Raw genomic sequence first — 20,780 nt, forward strand, 5'->3', positions numbered from 1 at the left:
TGCCTTTAAACACCCTATCTGGGACCCCTCAGAGGTGAAATGTTCTGGCTTGAAATTATTAATTTTAAATATTCAGTAACGTACAAGCACATCAACCTCCATAGGCACTATTTAAACTATGGTTTGGCTCTTGCATATACCAAAAAAAGGGGCTGAGGTCTAACGCTTCGGATCGAGGATTTAGTTCCAATTTAAGTATTAAAAAATATAACTACACCACCATCCACTAAGCGCTATTAAAAGCCATGTTTTTTGCCACCTTTTAGAAATGAGCCTCAGGCATACATACAGGGGAAAGGGTCCAAAGCTGCAGTTCTGGTATTAAATTCTATTTATTTATTGAACAACGTGAGCATGTGTGGAGTGTAATCACATTTCACTGCGAATCACACATGGTGTCGGTATGGGCGTATACAAATAATTAGAGGATCCCAAGATCTCAGCCCAGAGAAATCCCAATCCGCCCGAAGAAACCCGATGAGCTGCAGCACTACGTAGAGCAGCAAAAAGGGGAGGAGTTGCACGGCGCAGTGCAGAGTACGGCACACAGCTCTGCTCCTTAAATGTAAAGTTAAAGTGGCACAGTTTATAAATAAATAAAGCCTGCGTAAATTGTTAAACAATAAAAGATGCTTCTGAAGCCGTAGGCATAAGGTGTTGGTGAAAGGCTCGGGTAGATTAGGGGAACAGACTCTGGAGGCAGCGTTGTGCACCCACAAGTTCAAAGGAGATGGAGGAAAGAAAAAGTAGTGCAGTAAAAGAAAACATATTGCCACTAATGAAAGGAGCTATGTAGCAGGACCAGTAGCCTGGGCAGTAACAAAACTCCAAAAGGCGGGTCAAATGAACATTGTTTACCATTGAAAAAAATAGATTTTTTAAAGGCAAACCATGCAACCAATCAAAAAGTGAGGCGGGTTCAATGCCCCCCAGAGGGTTTACAGCAAGCCTGGCAGAGCAGCGCATGCGCGCCACCTCTAGGTTCAACCTAAAAATGAAGCTGCTGACATTATAAAGGTTCCTGCTAAGGTCAGAGTTGAAGGTTTAATAGCATGGTTAGCTATTTGTTTTACAGTACGATTAGGTCACAAGGGCACTGGGTTAGCGACCTATCGAAAAAGTTTTTTTCTTTTAGTTTTTTTGATAAATGTATTTATTTGCAGTTAGTAAAGGCAAACATAAATAAACAATTCACCAGAATAGAATTAATATTAATATGAATGATAAATATTCATCTATTAACATAAATGCAAAATCTATACTTGGTTGTACTTAAGCTGACTTTTTGCGGATGAGAGCAAGCATAGACCTAGTTCCTACACCATATTTAATAAAATTTACTTAAAGCTCCTATTCTTTGCGAGTATAACTTTTCTTTCACCTTGATTCGAGACATCTTAAAACAGCCATTGTGAAAATGTTGGCGATCAGCCTCCTTCCATCTTTGCAAGATCAGTGATCTAGCAACAAGTGATGCAATAAAAACATACTGTTGTTGTATTGGTAGGCCAAGTGTATTAATCATTCCGAGAAGAGCTGTACTTGGTTCGGGTACTAAGTTTATTTCGAGCTTGTTGGTAAGCCATTGATGTACTTGTTTCCAAAATTTAGCTGAAACCGGACATGCAAAACAGATATGGAACCAATCCCCATAAGATGCTTGCATCTGAAACATTCTCCTGATATAGAAGACTACAGCAGTAGTTTCAAGAACTTCTTAGAGATTTGCATTGCCCAAATGAGTGTAATTTCTGATTTTTGTAAGTTTACCTCATCTTCCTTGCTTGATTTTGCTCGCGAGAAAGTGTCCCTCATAGTAATTGAATGTCACTCATAATTACCATCAAATTATTAAAATGTCACACATAGCAATCTGAAACCTTGGCAGCTGTGTTTCATTAAACAAATTCATTCGAGTTTACTGGTGGTGAGTAAAAGTACTCGAACACATATAAGGTGATGAAAAGAATGCTTGCAATGTGTCTAACCACTGACAATGGCTCGAGGCCGCATTGCAACCAACTGCTCTTTTATCCACTATGCCATGTCAAACAAGACCGAGCTATATGGAAATCAGCCTTGGGCATGCTCAAACAGGAACAGTTTAGCTCGAACTGTCAAGCCAGGTACTCTCTGAACCGGACCACAAGCATTCCAATTGCAGTCAGACAAAGCACAAACATTTCACCCAAAACCTTGTGCATTTGGTGAAAAGTACTCTACTGGTTACTAGGCTATTGAATGTACACCCGGGCATTTAGAAATCTTTAAAGGTCTGAAACAATCCGCACATTACATTATGAAAAGCCACATGCGTGATTTGAAAACTTGGGATATCATTTGATTTTGTTTTACTTCATTTGTAGCATTTGCATGACATTAAAAAGGATCACTTTTTCTATACTCAATTATACAGTATAAATAGAGCACATAAAAATATCCATAAATTGTGTACATACAATGGCATACTTACATTCTTGTGTTTCCAGTTTTATTTACTATAACAGACTTTCCACTTTGGTCAACGTTATGATCTAATCCAAAGTAGGCAGCTACTCTGTGTAACAGCATTCTGTGATAGGAGGTCATGGGAGGAAACTTTTTACGTAGACTTCTGTAATGAAGAATGCATGTTTATTAGACACAATTAATGAATATTTTTAACTACTAACCTTTTCCTAAGCCAGAAGTACTTACTCATGAGTACCGATGAAGTCTAAAATCTCTTGTTCTAGTTTTAGCAGCATCATTCTGTCCCTGAAAAAAGAAACAAAGGGCTGTGCATGTAAAAGAATGCATAATTACAAGGTTACAGGAAAATATTGTAATTGAACAATTCCTGTACTATCATAATTAACTGCACCGCGTAAAGTAAACCATTATGAGACTTTCAAAATAACCGTTTTCGCATAAGCAAGTGTTGAAGGGGGCACACGGTAAATCATACCACATAGTGAAATAAAGACACTTTGGAATCTTTATTGTTCTTAGATTGTGATCCACTATTAAGAACGGTAACCGGGATGCTTTCCTTTCACAGGATGTCCTCTTCAACCACCTGACCGCTGATGTGTCATCGGCAAGAAAACATGGTGAGCGAAGCTTCCCCGCCAGACACCCCGCATTTAAACCAGTTGACACAAACCAGACGAGCAATGGAATCTTGGATGATTTGGAAGTGGAGGAAATGGAGGTAGATGCCACGAAGCGAGGGGCTTTGCCAATTGCATAAAGAGGCAATATGACTGACGGGAACTGAAAGGGCTGAATTCTTCTTTGGATGCTCCTCTGCGCTGAGGCCAGACATCCAACAAACAGTGAGGCTTGTGTGAGGAACTACAATATGCACTAGAGGTGCAGCAAAACTCAAAAGATCTGTGTCAGAGGTGAGAGCCACATGGCACCAGTGAGGAGTGGATGGGGGCAAAAGAGACAATTAGACCCTAGGTGGAATTGACATGGTGGTGGCTGAGCAGAGATGCCTGACCTAATTGGGGGCCCAAGGCTAATGACATGCTGTGGACTGCCTGAGCTTGTGGAGTGTAGTTGCGAGCAAAGGCTGGAACTAGGGGCTGTGGAGGAGCAAGTCCCACTCAGAGGAGAAAACAAGCATATGCAATGCAATAGGTCTCGCATTTACGAAACTCTCGTAAATGCGAGACCTACTGCATTGCAAATGCTTGTTTCCTTAGAAAAGCCGCATCCAAAGAAATTGGAGTGTACGACATTGCAGTGGAAGCGCGGCAAGGAGAACTTTTACAAAAACAACAAAAAAGCATTCTTTGTCAAGTTGACAAACACATTTTTTTTGTTAAGTTGACAAACCAATATTTTTTTTGTTAAAAGCGCCCCATGCCACGCTTTCACTTTAATTCCAGCCACGCCCATTCTTTAGACGCTGCTCGTGTAAAGAAAGGTGCCTGGCTGATATTAAAATGAAAACATTTAATCAATAAAGAAAGGAGCGCTGCCGCTCTTCTCAAAGCAGAACGCGCTGGAAAAATAAATAAAGGCCGGTGCGCAGCCGTTGCAGGATAGCATGTTGTGTCTGGAGTAGGACAAAATAATGAAAGAAAATAGTTCTCACAGTCTAAACTAAGGAGGCACTAACAAGCTAATTAATGAATCGGAAGCAACTATTTAGAAAGGACAATAACAGGAGCCAATTGAAAAGATGTTCGGAGAATGGCCGGAGCTCCAAGTTCATAGAGTACAGCATGCCTGGCAGAGCAGCGCGTTCGCTGCCCAGGCTCGACCTAAAAATCTGGCTTCTAGTGCAGGTCCAGCAGTTCTGGCATTTTCACCCGCACCCCTAACACAGTGAACAAGGGCGGTGCACATGGCATTAGAAGGTGGCACCTGCAGGCAGTCTGGCCCCTAGATTTCAGCAGGCATACTGGGCCAATAGGATGGAAGAGAAATAGGGCAACCTCATTCCACAGAACGGTTATCTGCGACCAGCACTTCCACAGACAAGGGGAAAATCTACAGCAATCATACCCCATGACTAGTCACTGGAGGGTCAGACCGCTAAAACAGACAGGCAAGCACAGCTGGCTATGACCAACGTTTGGGGGGTAGTATGCACAAGTACTGCCAAAACAAATTGGACATGATTCTCGCTGCCATTAGACACACGTGAGACACATTGAAACACAAAGTACATTTGGAGGTGGTTAATGTAGGGCTGCAGCAACAAGACAAAAAGATACTGGCAGATGAAGTCAAGCATAACTAGGAATTACAGCTACAACAAAAGGAAATAAGTGGCCAGATGAAGAACCTCGCAGAAATGATGTGGCCCCTTGACGGTTAAGCTAAAAAATGGTATAATGTGGGAGTGGATAGCTTGTCCAAGTGCACAGTAGGACAAGACATGGTGACCTTTTTTTAGAGAAACTGTGTCAGAGTGTGGCACCACAGGGCCTGTCTGGTTCTGTGCAGTGGAAAGAGCACGTTGAGTGTCCGTGAAGCCACGGGTGCCAGGTCAACCCTAATGCCAATAGTAGCAAGACTATAGGAACAGCAAACCTTTTTTCTTTATAAAATATTTTTGGGGCATTTTGCTCAAGTTCACAATAACCCTAAACGTACCCTGTCCAGGAAAGCAAAACACAATGCAGCTTAGTGCCCTCCCATCCAGATGGTACAAAGGCAGCAGATGAAAGTAAAGGCATCTATCAATCCTGTCTGAATGTCAATACCTAACAATAAAGCCAAATAATATTTTCTTTGGACCCTGCGAGCACAGCTGAATGATTTTATCACTCAATATCAAAGTCTTCTCCTAAAATAATAACGCCAAAACATTGTTAACATATATGTCATATGTATTTGTCAAAAACCTCATGCTATTCTGTGATGCTGAATGGTCATGGGACTATTTCATATAAACAATACATGTTACGCATGAGATGAATCAATTTGCAATCTGTTAAAAATGTTTGTGTGTTTCATTCATTTATTTTTTCACTCAAGAAGCCCTGAAGAAGGGAGTGCATCCCGAAATGCATTGGGCTACTGAAATTTTTGTTATCAACAACTGAATGATTTAGTCTGTAATGTTTCATGAAAATGTATATACATGCGGCATTTTGTCAGATGGTATTTAAGTAGAGATGTATGTGTTAGGACATCACAGAATAGCATGATGTTTTGGGGTGATTATTTTATGAGAAGAGTTTGATATTTAGTGATAAAATCATTCAGCTGGGCTCGCAGGGTCCAAAGAACATAATCTTTGGCTTTATTGGTAGTTTAGGCTGTGTAGTGTGACACAGACACACAGACACACACACAGACACACACACACACACACACACACACACACACACGTAAAGAGACATTAGACACACAAACAACATAGAAGTGCACGATATTCCTCCACATTGGTTCTGAATGTCAATACCTGCCACTTCCCCCATGGGTGCCCTCTCTCCTGCCCCATCCTGACTACATCGCCCTCCCAGCCTCCTAAAGTTGTTCCATCAGCTGCATGTTCATATTCAGCAACAGAGTGCGAGACCTGGAATACAATCCCACGATGGCAGGCCCAGTCCACCAAAGCCCCCCTGTGTTTCTGGGGTAGCCCCTGGCTGCCCAAATTGGCCTTTCACGGGCCATACATCTATCTTGACCTGCCTCCATTCAGGAACAACAATCTGATCTTAAAGAGGACCACAAGGGTGAGAAACCTCAAAGCAGTGAATGATAAGGTCATGATTATCCAGATTAAACTTTAGTGGTACAACATCATTTCATTTAATACAGCAAATGCAATTTAAGAGACAAGAGGGTGAATTAAGCTCTACTGTTACCAGCACCAATCAAAGAAATGAACAATGGGAAAACCTTGTTCTTTAGGAAACCTAGAGATTTGGAATGAGTTAAAAATCATGCCACTCTTAATGAGCTAAAACACCCACCGAGTACAGCGGCCCAAGCATTGTCTATGGAGAGGAAGACCAAGAAAACAGCGTAATGAATGACCCGCAGAGACCCAAGCGAAGAGGGAACAAGAAGCGGTGTGGACATAATTCACATCATATCAGCAGTTAATCACCAGAGGTAACTGCAGACTCTGGAGTCTATCTCCGTTGACTGAGAAACAGAAGTGAACAGTGAGCAGGTAAGGACACTGATCTCCAGACCAGTCAGACCAAACAAGCAAAAATAAATAATCTAAAGCAGCAGTGAGCCCTGGTATGGAGAAATGACAACACGGCGTGGGAGTCAAACCCCAATAACCACCTGAACACCAGTATTTGGTCATCCCAATATTTAACTAAATAATTTGGTTCAAGTATCTCTAGTTGATCTAGCGGTTAAAGACTACACTCCTCAGAAGGAGAACACAATATAGAAGAGTTAAACAGAATAGAATACTGAAAGCATAAATGACTGAGTTCTAGATCAAAATGAGCAAAAAGTGAAATTACTACAGAATAGTCAAAATGCGGTACAGAGAAAAATGCATGAAATGCCATGAGGGCCCAAATACATAAGTAAAAAAAAAAAAGGAAATTCATAAAAGTTAATAATCCCTGGTAAGGGAAAATCTAAGCAAAAAGTTTAAGTGTCAAACTCCTAAATAGTACTGATAGCATCGTAATAGCAAGTCTAAAAGACAGATTAACAGAACCTGGAAATCCAGCATGGTATGAGTATGGTTAGGGACACACTGACAAATCAGAAACAACAACGTAAAGTTCCAAATCTTCAGCACAAACCCATTTCCTAAGGTAGGATAAATCTTCCACTTGCTACCTCAGCAACTGCACTCCAGAAATGTTCAACACAAAATAGGAAATCGGCCCGTTTGCAACCGCAAAATAAGTCTGCCCTATTTATGAAACCTATTTTGGAAGTAGGTAACATATTACCGACTAGCCACATAGGGTTGCCCACTATTAGAAAGGGGCGTGACAAGGGCATCCCTTCCAAATAGCGACTCGCACATCAATGTAAGATTGTTTTGCAGCCGCAAATGCGGCCACAAAACACTTGAAGTTTTCCACCCATTTCAAATGGATGGTAAGCCACTCGCAAACGGAAAGGAGTCCCCAGGGGACCCCTTCACCTTTGTGACAGGCACTGAAAATATTTTTGAAAAGCTGGCAGTGGTCCAACGAACAGTAAAGTTGAATTTTTCTTTTTTTTTGCATCCCTTTTTCCTTAAATGAAAATGAGCTGCATTTATAAAAATAAATAACTGCTTTATTTAAAAAGCAGTCACAGACATGGTGGTCTGCTGACCACAGCAGGACACCTATCCTTGAGAGTGCTAGCCATTCCCAATGAGGTCGCAAATTGCACCTGCCTCATTAATATTAATGAGGCAGACAATTTGCGACCCCATTAGGAATCGCTGAGACACTGTTGTAAAATCCATTTTGCGAGTTGCAAATTGCGAATCACAAAATGACGCAATTTGCAGATGGCAAATTAGAAGGGTCGTATATCTGTCCCATGGTCTATAAGATCCTCAGCAACATCACAGCTAATGGTATAATGCTGATAATACCAGAACTCGTTCACCCAGGTCAAAACAGGTTCATTCTGGAGGGAACACTTCACAGCATATATGTTGTCCCTCATGCGTCCAAGTTCTCCTAAGATAGCCCTCGATCAATTGGTGCCATCTGTGGACTTTGAAAAGGCCTTTTACACGGCTGATTGGCAGCATTTGTTCGTGGTCTTCACAATGGGTGGGTGTTATAGATTAACTCATGCTAAGCGGACTGCCAGACTCCAGAACTTGCCAAGCGATGTCTGAATCGTACAGCATATGGATAGCAATAAGACAGACAAGACCCTTTCACCCCTGCCCCCACACTGCCCTATTAACACTTTGGCCATAGAGCCACTAGTGAGTAGGATAAGGAAGGGGGGATATAACCATGTTAATGAAAACATGCATAGTATCCCTCTAGTCAGATGATAAACTGCTGTCTCTTACGGATGCTGCAACGGGACTGAAACTGGCCATGCAGGAGATAGAGATGTCTGAGAACATTTAAGAATGGTGGGTTAATTTGGCATAACTCATGCATATTTCTTCTTAGGCCAACACAGAGTGCACGGTCTTTCTCCACTAAGCTGGACACACGCAAATGTGAACAACAAACATTCCAGTACGTAGGGGTAAATTTTCAAGGAGATGCAACATATTGCACAGGGAAACATAACTTAGACAATTAAGGGCCCAGGAGTTCTACTTAATTCAGGACGGAAGTTGCTAATCACATTTATGGGCATGTTAGCTTTAACAAAGATGGTAATGTTCCTGGGATTTTTACATGGCTTTGGTGATCAGCCAATATCAATTCTAATTAACTGAATGGCTTGCCGTTGTCTCTGATCTGGAACAGTGACCAGCAAGCAGTGGCATTACGCATGATAAGGCTACCCATGCCAAAAAGGAAACTGGGGGTTCCCGACAATGAGCTCTATTACATAGCAGTTAAACTGCAGTGAGTGGACAATTGGTTTGTGGACCACGCATATGGAGAGACACAATTTGTGACGACAGAATCCCTAAGCCCCAAACTTCGCACTTAGGAGGAAAGAGATTTGTATCAAATGGTGTACGATTGCCAAATGACTGATGACTATTTGGACATTATCATACAATTTACAAAATCACTGAGTAGAACTGGGATCCATACACTGGCAGCATGTTAGCTGGGCTTAACTTCCATGAAAATGAGCTCAGGAATAGATTTGTGGTACTGGTATGCATATCCTGCTGTTTGTGACGGATGTATGGGATGCAGTTTAAGGGTGTTATGTTCCTGGTACCTAGGGTGGAAGAGTGAACTGGACTAAAAGGTCAAATACTACACTACTCACCCCAGGCCCTGGTCAGATGACCTGAAGCTCAATAGGCACCAAAAGACCTGGGACCACCGATGTCGACTAACATGTGGGATAATGGTGGGTGGATGATGTACTTCTATCAAACATGGGGTAGTTCCATTACCCAAAACTACAACAAAGTAAGCCAAAAGGCCTCAGAACAACAACACTTATTGCAGCAAATGTGCAAAAAAATGATTAAAAAAAGAAAGTGATTGCGAGCCGCCGTTGTTGCCTCCCACTTCGCCAGCTCCATCCCCCTAGTTGACCCCCTCCCTCAGCCTTGGGCACATTGTTCTCCCAGTCCCGGATCTGTTTCCCTTCCCCTCTCTGGATTTCTTTGGATGGTTGGGGTCCCCCACTGGAGGAGCACGTGTCGTCATTTTCGATCGCGGGTTGCCTTGCGGGTGTGATTTTATGTTGTTGTGTGGTATAAAACGAAACCGTATTGTGGGCTCAGAGTCATGTGGCCCACGTTGTTGATACCTCCTGCTTTATTGTCTCTGCAAAGTCAGGTGCCTTATTGTATGTATGTCATTTGCTTCTGTCACTTTAGCGGCCGGCCGGAAGGTTGTAGGCCCATACTTGTATATATTTGAGATTGCAATAAACGGTTTCAACAAAAAAAAAAAAAAAAAAAAAAAAAAAGAGAAACACTTGCAGGCAGGCGTGGTGCTAACTACAAAGGCAGTGGGCATCACCAGTGGTGAAAGTTGATGGTCTCAGGGTTCAATGTGGTCTGCAGAGCTAGTAGCAACAGGCAGCAGCACCTTAAGAATAATTCTAGGCTCCAACACTTTTTAAAAACATATTAACCACTGGTAACATGTCTAGCATTCACAGACTATATTTGATACAAAATTACTAGGCATCGATAAATTCCCTTTGCTACGGCCACATGCATGGTGCGCCCACAGGTCAGAAGAACGGCAGAGGACACAAACAAAGCACTTGAATCTAGTTCTTAACTCAATAGCCCCTTACAATAAGTCTGCTATATGACAGGCATGAAAATACAAACAGAAGGGAGAAATGTGAACCAGTTGAAAGGCCCTTTGCAAACGAAACCCATACAAGAGGCTGCTGAAGAAAGCATGACACTGAGCAATGCCGATTGAATTCCAGAACACGGGGGGTAAGTAGAAGTCATTAAAATGTAAAAGGGAAGTATTTGTGGTAAGGCAGTCAAGACTCGCTTATGGTTACAACTTTACCTTCCAATATGGGGGCCCTATTAAAAAAAAAGTATTATTAAACTAGAGAAACAGCTCAGAGAATAAACTGAGTGTATAAGAATTGCATTGGATTTTATTTAACAGGTGAGCTTGTCATGCCATTAAGCTTGGTTTCATGGAGAAAAAAAAAAGTGTTAGATGTTAGAGCACTCGATACATCTTCCAGGGTGTCTAACCTGGAAGGGATCCCTTTTACAGTGTCTAGGACCAAGTCTAGTTTACGGACAGTTCACTATCCAGCTTTTCTGGATAATTCCAAGCTTTGTGTTGTGAGTTGTATCAGAGCCTGCGAGGCCATGAAGGAGAACCAATCTATACTTGGCAGCCACTGAGTATTAAGAAACCATTTTAGACTATCTCTTCCCCAACAAGAGTTATGTTGATACGTTGGGTGATGAGCCAAGCATTCTCTGACAAGCAATCTTTTGGAGTTCACGCGCTATGGAGAGCAACAGCATCTAAAACCTTTGCAGTGGGAGGTCAACTAGAAGAGATCCTGAGGATTGCAGATTGGTAGTTGGTTTCTCTCAGGGGGTGTCACTTAAATGGCAATAAGTAAGCTTTGAAGAAGCTTAATCTGAGCCTCTGATCCGGAGGTAAAATATAAAATCTACTAGCTATTATAAAGGAAAGTTTCAGTTCTATGAAGGACACAAAGGTGAGGATTATCCATCCCAAATCTGAATTTCATCAAAACCCTCCAGGAAAATGAAAATAGAAGTAATGCTTCACAAGTTACAGGTACATTGATTTCCTTTCATAATTGCTAAAGGCTTTTAATTGTATTAGAATGTCGGTTAAGGTTGAAGTTTACTTGTTTCGTTAGAATGCATGTCACATTAAGACATGTACTTTAAGAGATGTGACACTGCAGCTTTAATATTGTGTCTGGTTTATAGGTGGGAACAGAAACAAGCCTACCAGTAGAAGAATTTCCAATGGAGTTTTGCACAAAAAGGGAACGTGCTGTTCCTTGAAGATGTTCATATGAGAAGGAAGAGTTACTTACCTTCGGTAACAATATATCTGGTAGAGACACAGTCTAGCCGCAGATTCCTTAACTTAATATCTTCTCAGGAGTCAGACTGGAGCCGGAAAATCTTTTTTCCCCCAGCAATACCTCTGCACGCCAGGAGGCGGTGTCGCCCAGCTCCGTCCTGACGTCGTCCACGGAAGTGACGTCAATGAAGCCATATAAGCCCCTCCAGGCGTGCTGATGTCAGTTTTCTACAGGAAACTTTTCCGTGCCACAACGCGGAGCCGTGCAAAAAACTGCGATAGCATAGGAACAGTACGTGTTAAAAAAGAACAAAATCATTGAAAAAGCACCCAGTACACGGAGGGACTGAAGGGAGCTCACAGAGTACTTGCTGCGAGCAAGGGCCCAACAAATTGCCAAGCCGTGCCCCACCTCGAGGGGGCAACGACTGCGGCACAAAAGATATGACAAGCCAGGCACAGCTGGTCACCACAGGAGGGAAATTAAAATACCACAATATAGAAGCAACATGTTGCAAGACAAGTGACTAGAAGTGAACAACCACTGGAAAGTTCACTACACACACCCTCCAGAGACTGAAGGACTGTAGCATCAAAGAGAACCCAACCGAGTGACAGAGAAAGAAGGAGGCCTAGGTGTGGGCGGTGGTAGGGAATTAAAAACAGAAGAACTCCACGTGTGGGGAGCACAGGTGGAACAACATGAGAAGGTAGTAAAAAGTATAGACCTGAACCACCGTAAAACATGGACGGAGCGGAGAGTCAAAGGGCTCGAAAGCCGAACCGCACCCCCTGCACCAAAGGAAGGTGCGAGAACATGCCACCACCCAAACACTAGGACGGAGGGGAGTCCGAAGGGCCCTACGCAGAACAACACACCCTATCCCAAAATGAGGTACGAGAGCAAACCTCCGGAAGACCAAGGCCACCAGAAAATGGGGCTAGGTGGAAAAACACCATATGAAAAGGCCTTCGCAGAGCAGGGAGAATGGATGGGCATTAAGGAATCTGCGGCTAGACTGCGTCTCTACCAGATATATTGTTACCGAAGGTAAGTAACTCTTCCATCTGATAGAGACATCTAGCTGCAAATTCCTTAATTTAGAATAGATACCAAAGCCATACTCCATATGAGGAGGGTCTGCAAAACAACCACCAAGTTCCAGGAGAAAATATTCGTCAAAAGGCCGACAAAACACGGTGGGAACCGCAATGCCAGGGCAACTGACATTAGACCCAGGAAACTCCGTAAGAGACATGAACAAGGGACAGCAAAGACACCAAAATCCGACGAGGGATGGTGTGAGACCTCTCTCGCCCAGACACAGACGAAAGGAATACAGAACTCGAAAGATTAGTGCCAACATAAGAAACACTGCGAAGACTTCTTCGAAGAAGGATCCCAGGACCGGTCCCCATGATCCATGAGGTACAAAGCCCCAAAAGGGGCAAAACGCCATGACAACGGTAGAGCATACCGCCTGAACATACAACACAGTGGATGCCAAAATGAAACCGGGGACAGTCCGAAGACTGTCCGGCCAAGAACAGGAGCCACAACAGGAGGCTTGTGTGTGTAAGAAAAACCACATATCAAATGAGCACCCCCGGGACATGTGACAACAATGGCAGGGCAGAACCCAGAGTCTAGTGCCAACAGAGACAGAAGAGCCACCATTGAGCAAAAGCTCAGTAGGTAGGCATGCAGCCAAATGTACCAAAAAGGTACCACTGTGAGGGAATAACCTGCAAAGCCACGAACACAGAGGACTCTATCCCGAAGGAGAGAGTGAGCAAGAAAGCCTGATGCTAGGGCAAAAAGAACCCAGTATGCAAGCACACCTGTGGCGTGTAGAACCTATGACATATACAGAAAGAGACCGGTATGTTGCCATGCATACGTGAAGTGACGAAACCCTAAACAGGGGAGTCGCTCAATCGGTACCACTGTCCCAGTGTGCGGCGTAACAGGCACAGAACGCAGAAAAAACAACAGTTCCCTGAGGGGGAAGAAACCTGGTCTCCCGTGAGGCAGGCGGAAACATAGACTACGATACTGCCAGTAAAGGATTAAGAGAAGGCGCAGACAGAAGCCTGTCGCCAAACAGCATACACCGCCATAGACCGACATCATCTACCAAATAGGAGAATGTCAAGAACAATACATGCACAGTAATGCTACCTAAAGAAGCAACTGTGCCAGAATGTGAGTAAAATCCCACACCCCGAGAAACCCCTGGGGTGGAGCACAGTTCCGGTGGCAGAAAGTCAGACAAGAGCCACTCCTTGAAGAACTAAGAAATCAGCACAGGGCAGGAATGGACAAACCGGACCCCCTGTCCTGCAAGAAGCAAGGGACCGGGAGACCCTGCTAGGGAAGTGGGGTAGGAGCCAACACACAGCTGAGCCAGAGCCGGCGGGAACTTCCCTTGCCTTAGGCAAGAACACCGACAGTGCTTGAGCCACAAGAAAAGATGCAGAGCACAACCTGTATGCACAAATACGGCAAGTATTCACAGAATACAGAAGAGACTGTTCCAGAATGGAACAGAGGAACCAGCCCCCCATGGGCACAGCGATGCTGCAAGAACACACCAGGAAAGAACAGGCGTGACAAAACACCAACGAAACAGCAGGGAAAGACGCCCCTAAGGAGGCAGGGATGTATTACGGACCAACCGTAGACAATCAATTGTAACCCCCGGAGAGAAACCAACCCCATGGATCTCACCAGAGGAGACATCGAACAACAGTAGGAAGAGTCACCTTTCAGCAAAAGTTCCTGGGTAAGGAAGAGTAGCAATATAACAGTCAACAAATACCCCACATAGGGTAAGGCACAGCCCTACAAAAGATGGGTCCCTCTTGAGACAAGCTAGTAGGCAGAGGCTCAAAAGGAAGGTAAACACAGCTTAACTAGCTGTACCAGAATAAGGAAATAACACGGCTGAACAGCCACACAACCCAGAACACCTGTAACCCACAACGGGTAACAGAAAAGAAAGTGACGGCACCGCCACGAAACCAAAAGTCCTCCACAAGGATTAAAACCTGGGAAGACAAACAGACAGGAGGCGCCTGACCGCCGAGTCAGCATGGGCATCAAAAAGAGTGACGCCATCAAATGGTAGATCTCTTAGCCGCTCCTGAACATGCTCTGGAAAAATGCCATCGCACAACCACACATGGCGGCGCATGACAACCGACCTGGCCATAGCACGACCCACAGAGTCAGTTGTGTCCAGGGCAGACCGAATCGAAAATTGCGCCATATCATGGCCATCACGGATGAGGCTGGCCTGATCGACAAGAGCTCCTCGGCAAGGAGGGGAGGAGCTGCTCGACAAAGTCCCACAGGGGAAATGTAGCCAGAGCAAACACACAACGTGTTTAGGGATCGTAGTCCCGAGCTGGCGGATGCAAACACATCGCGGCCACATGACTCCAACCACCGAGACTCCCAAGTGGGAGGATGCAACAGAACAGGAGTGGTAGAAAGAGCTGCCTGAAGCACAAGTCCTCCAGCCCCAGGATGGAGGGTCAAACAGGCGGGGTCATCGGGAGCCAGGCGATGCGCCAAAGCACGATCCACGGGGTCCCCCAAAGAGGACCTTGCCAAAGTACCGAGAAGGATGTCAAATAATGACTCCGCAAATGGTAACAATGGATCCATGTCCCCCGCGCCCTGGTGGAGAAGATCCAGCAAAGGCTCCGAAGGTCTAGAGAATGAGGGCGGCTGCATCCTCAAAATGTCTGCAGCCCTGCAAACACCCCTGACAAATGTCCCACTAGCCCGCGAGGCGGTGACAGCAAGTCATCAGTAGGTGACAGACGCAAGCTAATCCGGCCACCTAACAGAGGCTCAGCAAAAGGACGAGTAGGCCAATGCCCCACTGGCATTCCGCTCCGGAGAGCGTTGAAATGACTCAGGGGGTGGGGAATCCACTGGGACCACATCCTCCACCAATAAAGCCGGAGATGGTACCGGCGTCGAGGCGACATCGAGCCGGCATCGGCGACCTCTGAAAAGGCATCGACTGGCTGAGTGGAGCAAGCGTTGGCGACCTCCGAAAAGGCCTCGACCAGCCAGAGTCGGACCGACGTCGACTCAACATCCCCGAGGTGGAAACGAGCGGGGGAGAGTGCGCCGAAGCAGTGTCATGCACCGCAGCCATCTCCAGTGACACCGAAGGGAGCCTCGGGGGCTGTGCGGCAGCGCTGTGGAAGGGCTAAATGTCGTGGGATGCTCCTCCGGGCCGTGTTCCGACGTTGCGGCGACTCCGGAGTCGGAGTCAGGGCACTCAGTCGGAGCCAAGGGTAAACCCGCCGGCGGAGTCCCAACCTGAGTCAATAACCCCTCTGTGGGGCCCGAAGGCGCACCAGGAAGGGGGAATAAAGCAAGAAAGTACTGCAGGGCCCTGCAGTAGTCCTCCATCTGAGCTCGAGTAGCCCTAGCGCCCGGAAACGAGGGGTATGCCGGGTCCGACTCCTGAGGGCCCGAGTCCGACAAAGACCGGGAGCCGCAGGCCCCGACGTGATGTCGACGCGAAGCCGACGACTTCCATTTGTGCTTACCTGAGGTAGGCGAATGACGGCGACAGTCCCGGTACCTGCCCCGAACAGGAACGTCCTCCTGTGAGGACTGGCGCCGCGTGGACGTCTGCGCTGGAGAAGGAGACCGGTATCGCGAGGGGTCCGTTCGGGACATCCGGGCAGACAGCAGCTTCATGCGGCGTTCCCGCAGGGATTTTGGCCGCAGCTGGTGGCAAGCATCGCATTCCACCGAGTCATGGTGCTCGCCCAAGCACCACATACAGATTTCGTGAGGGTCCGTCGCTGAGATGCGTCGCAAACAGGTCCAGCGCGGCTTGAAGCCCGCAAAGGGCATTGAATACACTGTTCCTGGACGCAAAAAGGCATTGAAAAGGCCTGAAGAGAACAAAAAAAGGCCAGAGGTATCACTTTCCCGGAACCGAATTAGGACGCAAAAAAAGAAGAAAAATGACATCAGCATGCCATAAGGGGCTTAGATGGCTCCACTGACGTCACTTCCGTGGACGACGTCAGGACGGAGCCGGGCGCCGCCGCCTCCCGGTGTGAAGAGGTATTGCTGAGGGAAAAAGATTTTCCGGATCCAGTCTGACACCTGGGGAGATAGTCTAAGTTAAGGAATCTGTGGCTAGATGTCTATCAGATGAATGTCATCACTGATTGGTGGACATCTTGCTTTGGTTACTCATGGGATTTGTAGTCCCACATTGTTGGAATACTTTCAATACAGAAGTATGGGCAGCTGAGCAAAATAAATTAAGGTTAAGCATAATCCTCACCTCAGTGTCCTTAATAGAACTGAAACTTTCCTTTACAATAGCTAAGAAACTTTATATTCCACTGGAGAGACATCCAAAGCATTAAAGTGTGGACTTGAACAGTACTTTAATTGCACATCTCTTCATGCCACAAGATTTCCAAGCGCTGTAAGAGTTTCTACTGCGCAATTTAGTAGTACTAAATTCAATGACCTCAGAAGAGCGGAAGGCTGAATGATCAATGCAAATATTCACACTCACATCCAATGACAACACGTTAGTGAGATGCAGTGCATTTTATTTTAAAGTCATTCACACAGCAGTCTAGATTGGAAGGTTCCCAACTGTGCTGATTTGCAACAAGCTGGAAAAATAAATCAGTTTATGTTTGTTCACATGATCACAAGTTGGATAGAAAATTCTAGCATAAAAATAACACTATATTGTAAAGATTTTTTGTTGGTTGTTTGGCAGCTCACACTGCGTTTACTCCAGCAAATTAATGTGTACATTGCAAATCAGATGTGAAGCTTTGTTGCGTCTCCACAATTTGAAGAAAAAATATACATTTTGCTAGCATATCGCTTTTATAGATCAGAAATACAGATCAGCACAAAAACAAGATTTTCACAATGTTTGTATAGATAGTCTTACTACCGGTTTTGCTCGCTGTTGCGAATGTGTACATTGTAACAAAGATTGCAATACCATACAATGCAATGCCATACCATGCTATGCCACAAGCCGTACAATACAATGACAGGCCATAACATACAATACCATATTACATAGGCCATTATATATTAAATAATTACAGACCATACTATACAATGACAGTCCATACCATACTATACAGTGACAGGCCATACCATACTGTACTATACAATACAATGGCAGGCCATACCATTCCAATATATACAATTCCATACCATACAATACAATACAATGATAGGCCATACCACACCATGACAGGCTATAGCATACCATACAATAACAGGACATACCACACCATAGTGTACAATAACAGGCCAAACTGAACTATACTATGACAGGCCATACCATCCCATACTATTCAATGACAGACCATGCCATACTATACCTCTTAAATTCACATACAACATATCTGGTGTGAAGGTTGTCTATCACAAGCACTGTACAGCCAAAATAACAGTCATCACCATATGAAGCGGCATTAAATAACTGAAGAGATCTGTCACACATTACTGGACAATTTGTAGAACTTTAATATTGTCCACCACTGCTGGTCTCAAATATCTGTCCGATCTCACCACTTCTATAATCTCACAAAGACACTCGGATTTGGAATGATAATTAAAATGCCCATCCCCAAAAAATTCTCTACTTCTCTCTTCCTCCAACCATGACATGTCGGGACCACAACTATACACAACATCTCAAATTATAGGACAACCAAGGGCGGTAACCAGCTAAATGTATTAAATGAAATACCACAAAAGGACCTAAAGAGCTGCTCAAAGCTCCCAAGATCCTGAAAACCATAAAACTGGGTGTCTGTCTGACACTTCACCATCCAATGTGCTGCTTCACATAACTGCATCTTGGTGGTCGTAACATATGACATGGAAACACTTCCCACATAGGATCAAAACAAAGACAACATCCTTCCAACCACCTACTCAACATTGTGTAGCTACTAATTACGTAGGCATGCACTTCAGCCCCTCAAATAAGAGTAATAAGCAGCATCTGAAGGATGCAATACAATGACTGGCCATATGCTTCCATGCCATACAATGACAGGCCATACCATACCATACTATACAATGACAGGTCATACCATACTATACAATGGTAGGTCAAACCATATAATGGTAGGTCATACCATAGCATACTATACTATAGCATACAATGACAGGCCATGGCATACCATGCTATGCAGAGTTAAAATAAAAAAGTAGAAAAATCTAACCAGAAAAACAAGAAACACAGACACAGCCATCGTAAAAGGACCTACTAAACTAAGACTGATATATGAATCAGAGCAGTAAGTGAGACACACCATAGAATGGCCTGTAAGACTCATCACTGACCAGGGTATGCTCATTGACAGATAAATAGCATGTTTCAACATTACCAGTGATTCAACATCCTGAAACCTGTAGGTCGGCAGAGATTTTTCAGTTTCTCCTTGCCACAAAAGGTCTGTCCTCAAGATGCCCTACTGGTCGAACAATTTGTGCGATTCAGAAACCGAAATGTGGAGGTCTTTCAGACCGTCATTTATTCCAGGCATGTGCATTTCAATCAAGGAGATTGTTCAGCTTGGCAGTCTACTTTTAGAAGTACTAGGCATATCCTGAGAAGATGAGGGTCACCTTGCTTCAAGATGTTCTAAAATTGACTGCAGTATTGCCTGCCATAATCAGCACTGTCCTTTCGGTGACAAATTTCTAAAACGTTCTCAGTGCATATTTGACCACCTGCAGCTCCAGCAGTATTGACGGATAGCCTTTTTTTCGAGCTGTTTTCAAGGTGCTCTGGTTAAGTATGACCCTAGCAGTGCTAATGAATCTTCCAGTCAAGCATCTGTGACAATCATGAGCCTGGATCCAGGGGGCATTATGGGATGTTCGCTGTCTGAGGATGATTAGTCCACAGGCCAAGGCATCTAGTCCCCCAGACACCTGCATCTAGTCGGTGAAGCGGTTTGGGCGGTATTATCCTGTATAACCAATCATATGCAGGAAGATCTGGATTCTAAAGAGCACCACCACCACCAGTTGTGTGGTACCTTCAGCAAGGAGCACCAGTTCCTCTGGTTCCTCACTGCCTCAAGGTCGATAGTTATCACGTATGCAGATGATCTCTGTAATAATTTAACGGGGAGAAGGACCACCAAAAACATGCACACTAAGCATTTTTAGCAATAGGCTGGAGAGGCATATGCTCAATATGAGAACCACTTAAGCATATTTCAACTGGAAAGTGGAACTTAACTGCGGGGCATCCCTCATCACCCTCTGCATTGCTTCAAGTATCTACATTTGAACTACAGGCTTCTTCAATGCACGTCACCTAAACTGCACCTTTTTGGTAAATATTTACTGTTCATCTACATAAAATACCAAATGTGTATATGTTGTGCCGATGTGCTTCGGCACTTAGTTGTGCAAAAGGGACAATGCGGCATTTAAAAATGTGTTTCCCCTTCTATTTGTTAACAAGAACGTTTTTTTGTGAAGCGTTTTGCTTTACGTCGAGCTCAAAGCAAATTATAGTACTGTATGACTTAAATATAATTTACTGCACCTTAATTCCAGAAGGCTATCAACAAAAAACCCATTAACACAATTATCTAACCCTTCACCCAACATGAGATACAAAAAAACGTTTAACAATGACAACATTGAAAGCATCAAAATATACGTCTTTTTACCTGAGATTAGTTTTTAACGCGTGCACTAAAAATTCGTGTAAATCTATTCCTGTTGAATCTGTGTATTCTTGGCTGGAATCTAAAACAAAAATATAAGTTTTACTGAAAGCAAATATTACTACTGATTTTCACTCTAGTCCGACTGTAAATATAACAATCCACCTCCCACAAATACTTGAAATCGAAATTCCCATGTTAAAGCTAACCTGTACAATGAATTTGAATATATATAGTTTTTACAGGCTCTTTTCATCAAGGCTTTCAAAACTTAAGAGTCATTTGAGTGAGAACCTCTAGCATGTACCATATGAGAGTAAACTAAGGTGCTGCTGCTCTCTGAACCGTCACTTTTTGATTTTAATGATTTATAGAGTTCCTAGTTTATCATCTCATGCACTACTTAGGGCTCTAGAGTCACCCCTAGCAGTCACCTGTGTGTCAACACAGATTTTGAGGGCGGAA

General features: G+C 44.2%; 1 protein-coding gene across 12 annotated transcripts in view; it reads right to left on the minus strand.

The window, feature by feature from the left end:
* Positions 1-20,780, minus strand: part of R3HDM1 (R3H domain containing 1) — a 532,254-nt gene that overhangs the window by 350,308 nt on the left and 161,166 nt on the right. For all 12 annotated transcript variants that reach the window (XM_085645759.1, XM_085645754.1, XM_085645751.1 and 9 more), the window contains 3 exons: positions 20,319-20,397; positions 2,698-2,757; positions 2,474-2,614 (listed from right to left, as the gene is read on the minus strand). In XM_085645759.1, coding sequence (XP_085501885.1) covers positions 2,474-2,614; positions 2,698-2,757; positions 20,319-20,397 — 280 coding nt within the window. The remainder of the gene's footprint in view (positions 1-2,473; positions 2,615-2,697; positions 2,758-20,318; positions 20,398-20,780) is intronic.

Source organism: Triturus cristatus, chromosome 3_1 (assembly GCF_964204655.1).
Source record: "Triturus cristatus chromosome 3_1, aTriCri1.1, whole genome shotgun sequence".
In the NCBI taxonomy this organism is placed as follows: Eukaryota; Metazoa; Chordata; class Amphibia; order Caudata; family Salamandridae; genus Triturus; species Triturus cristatus.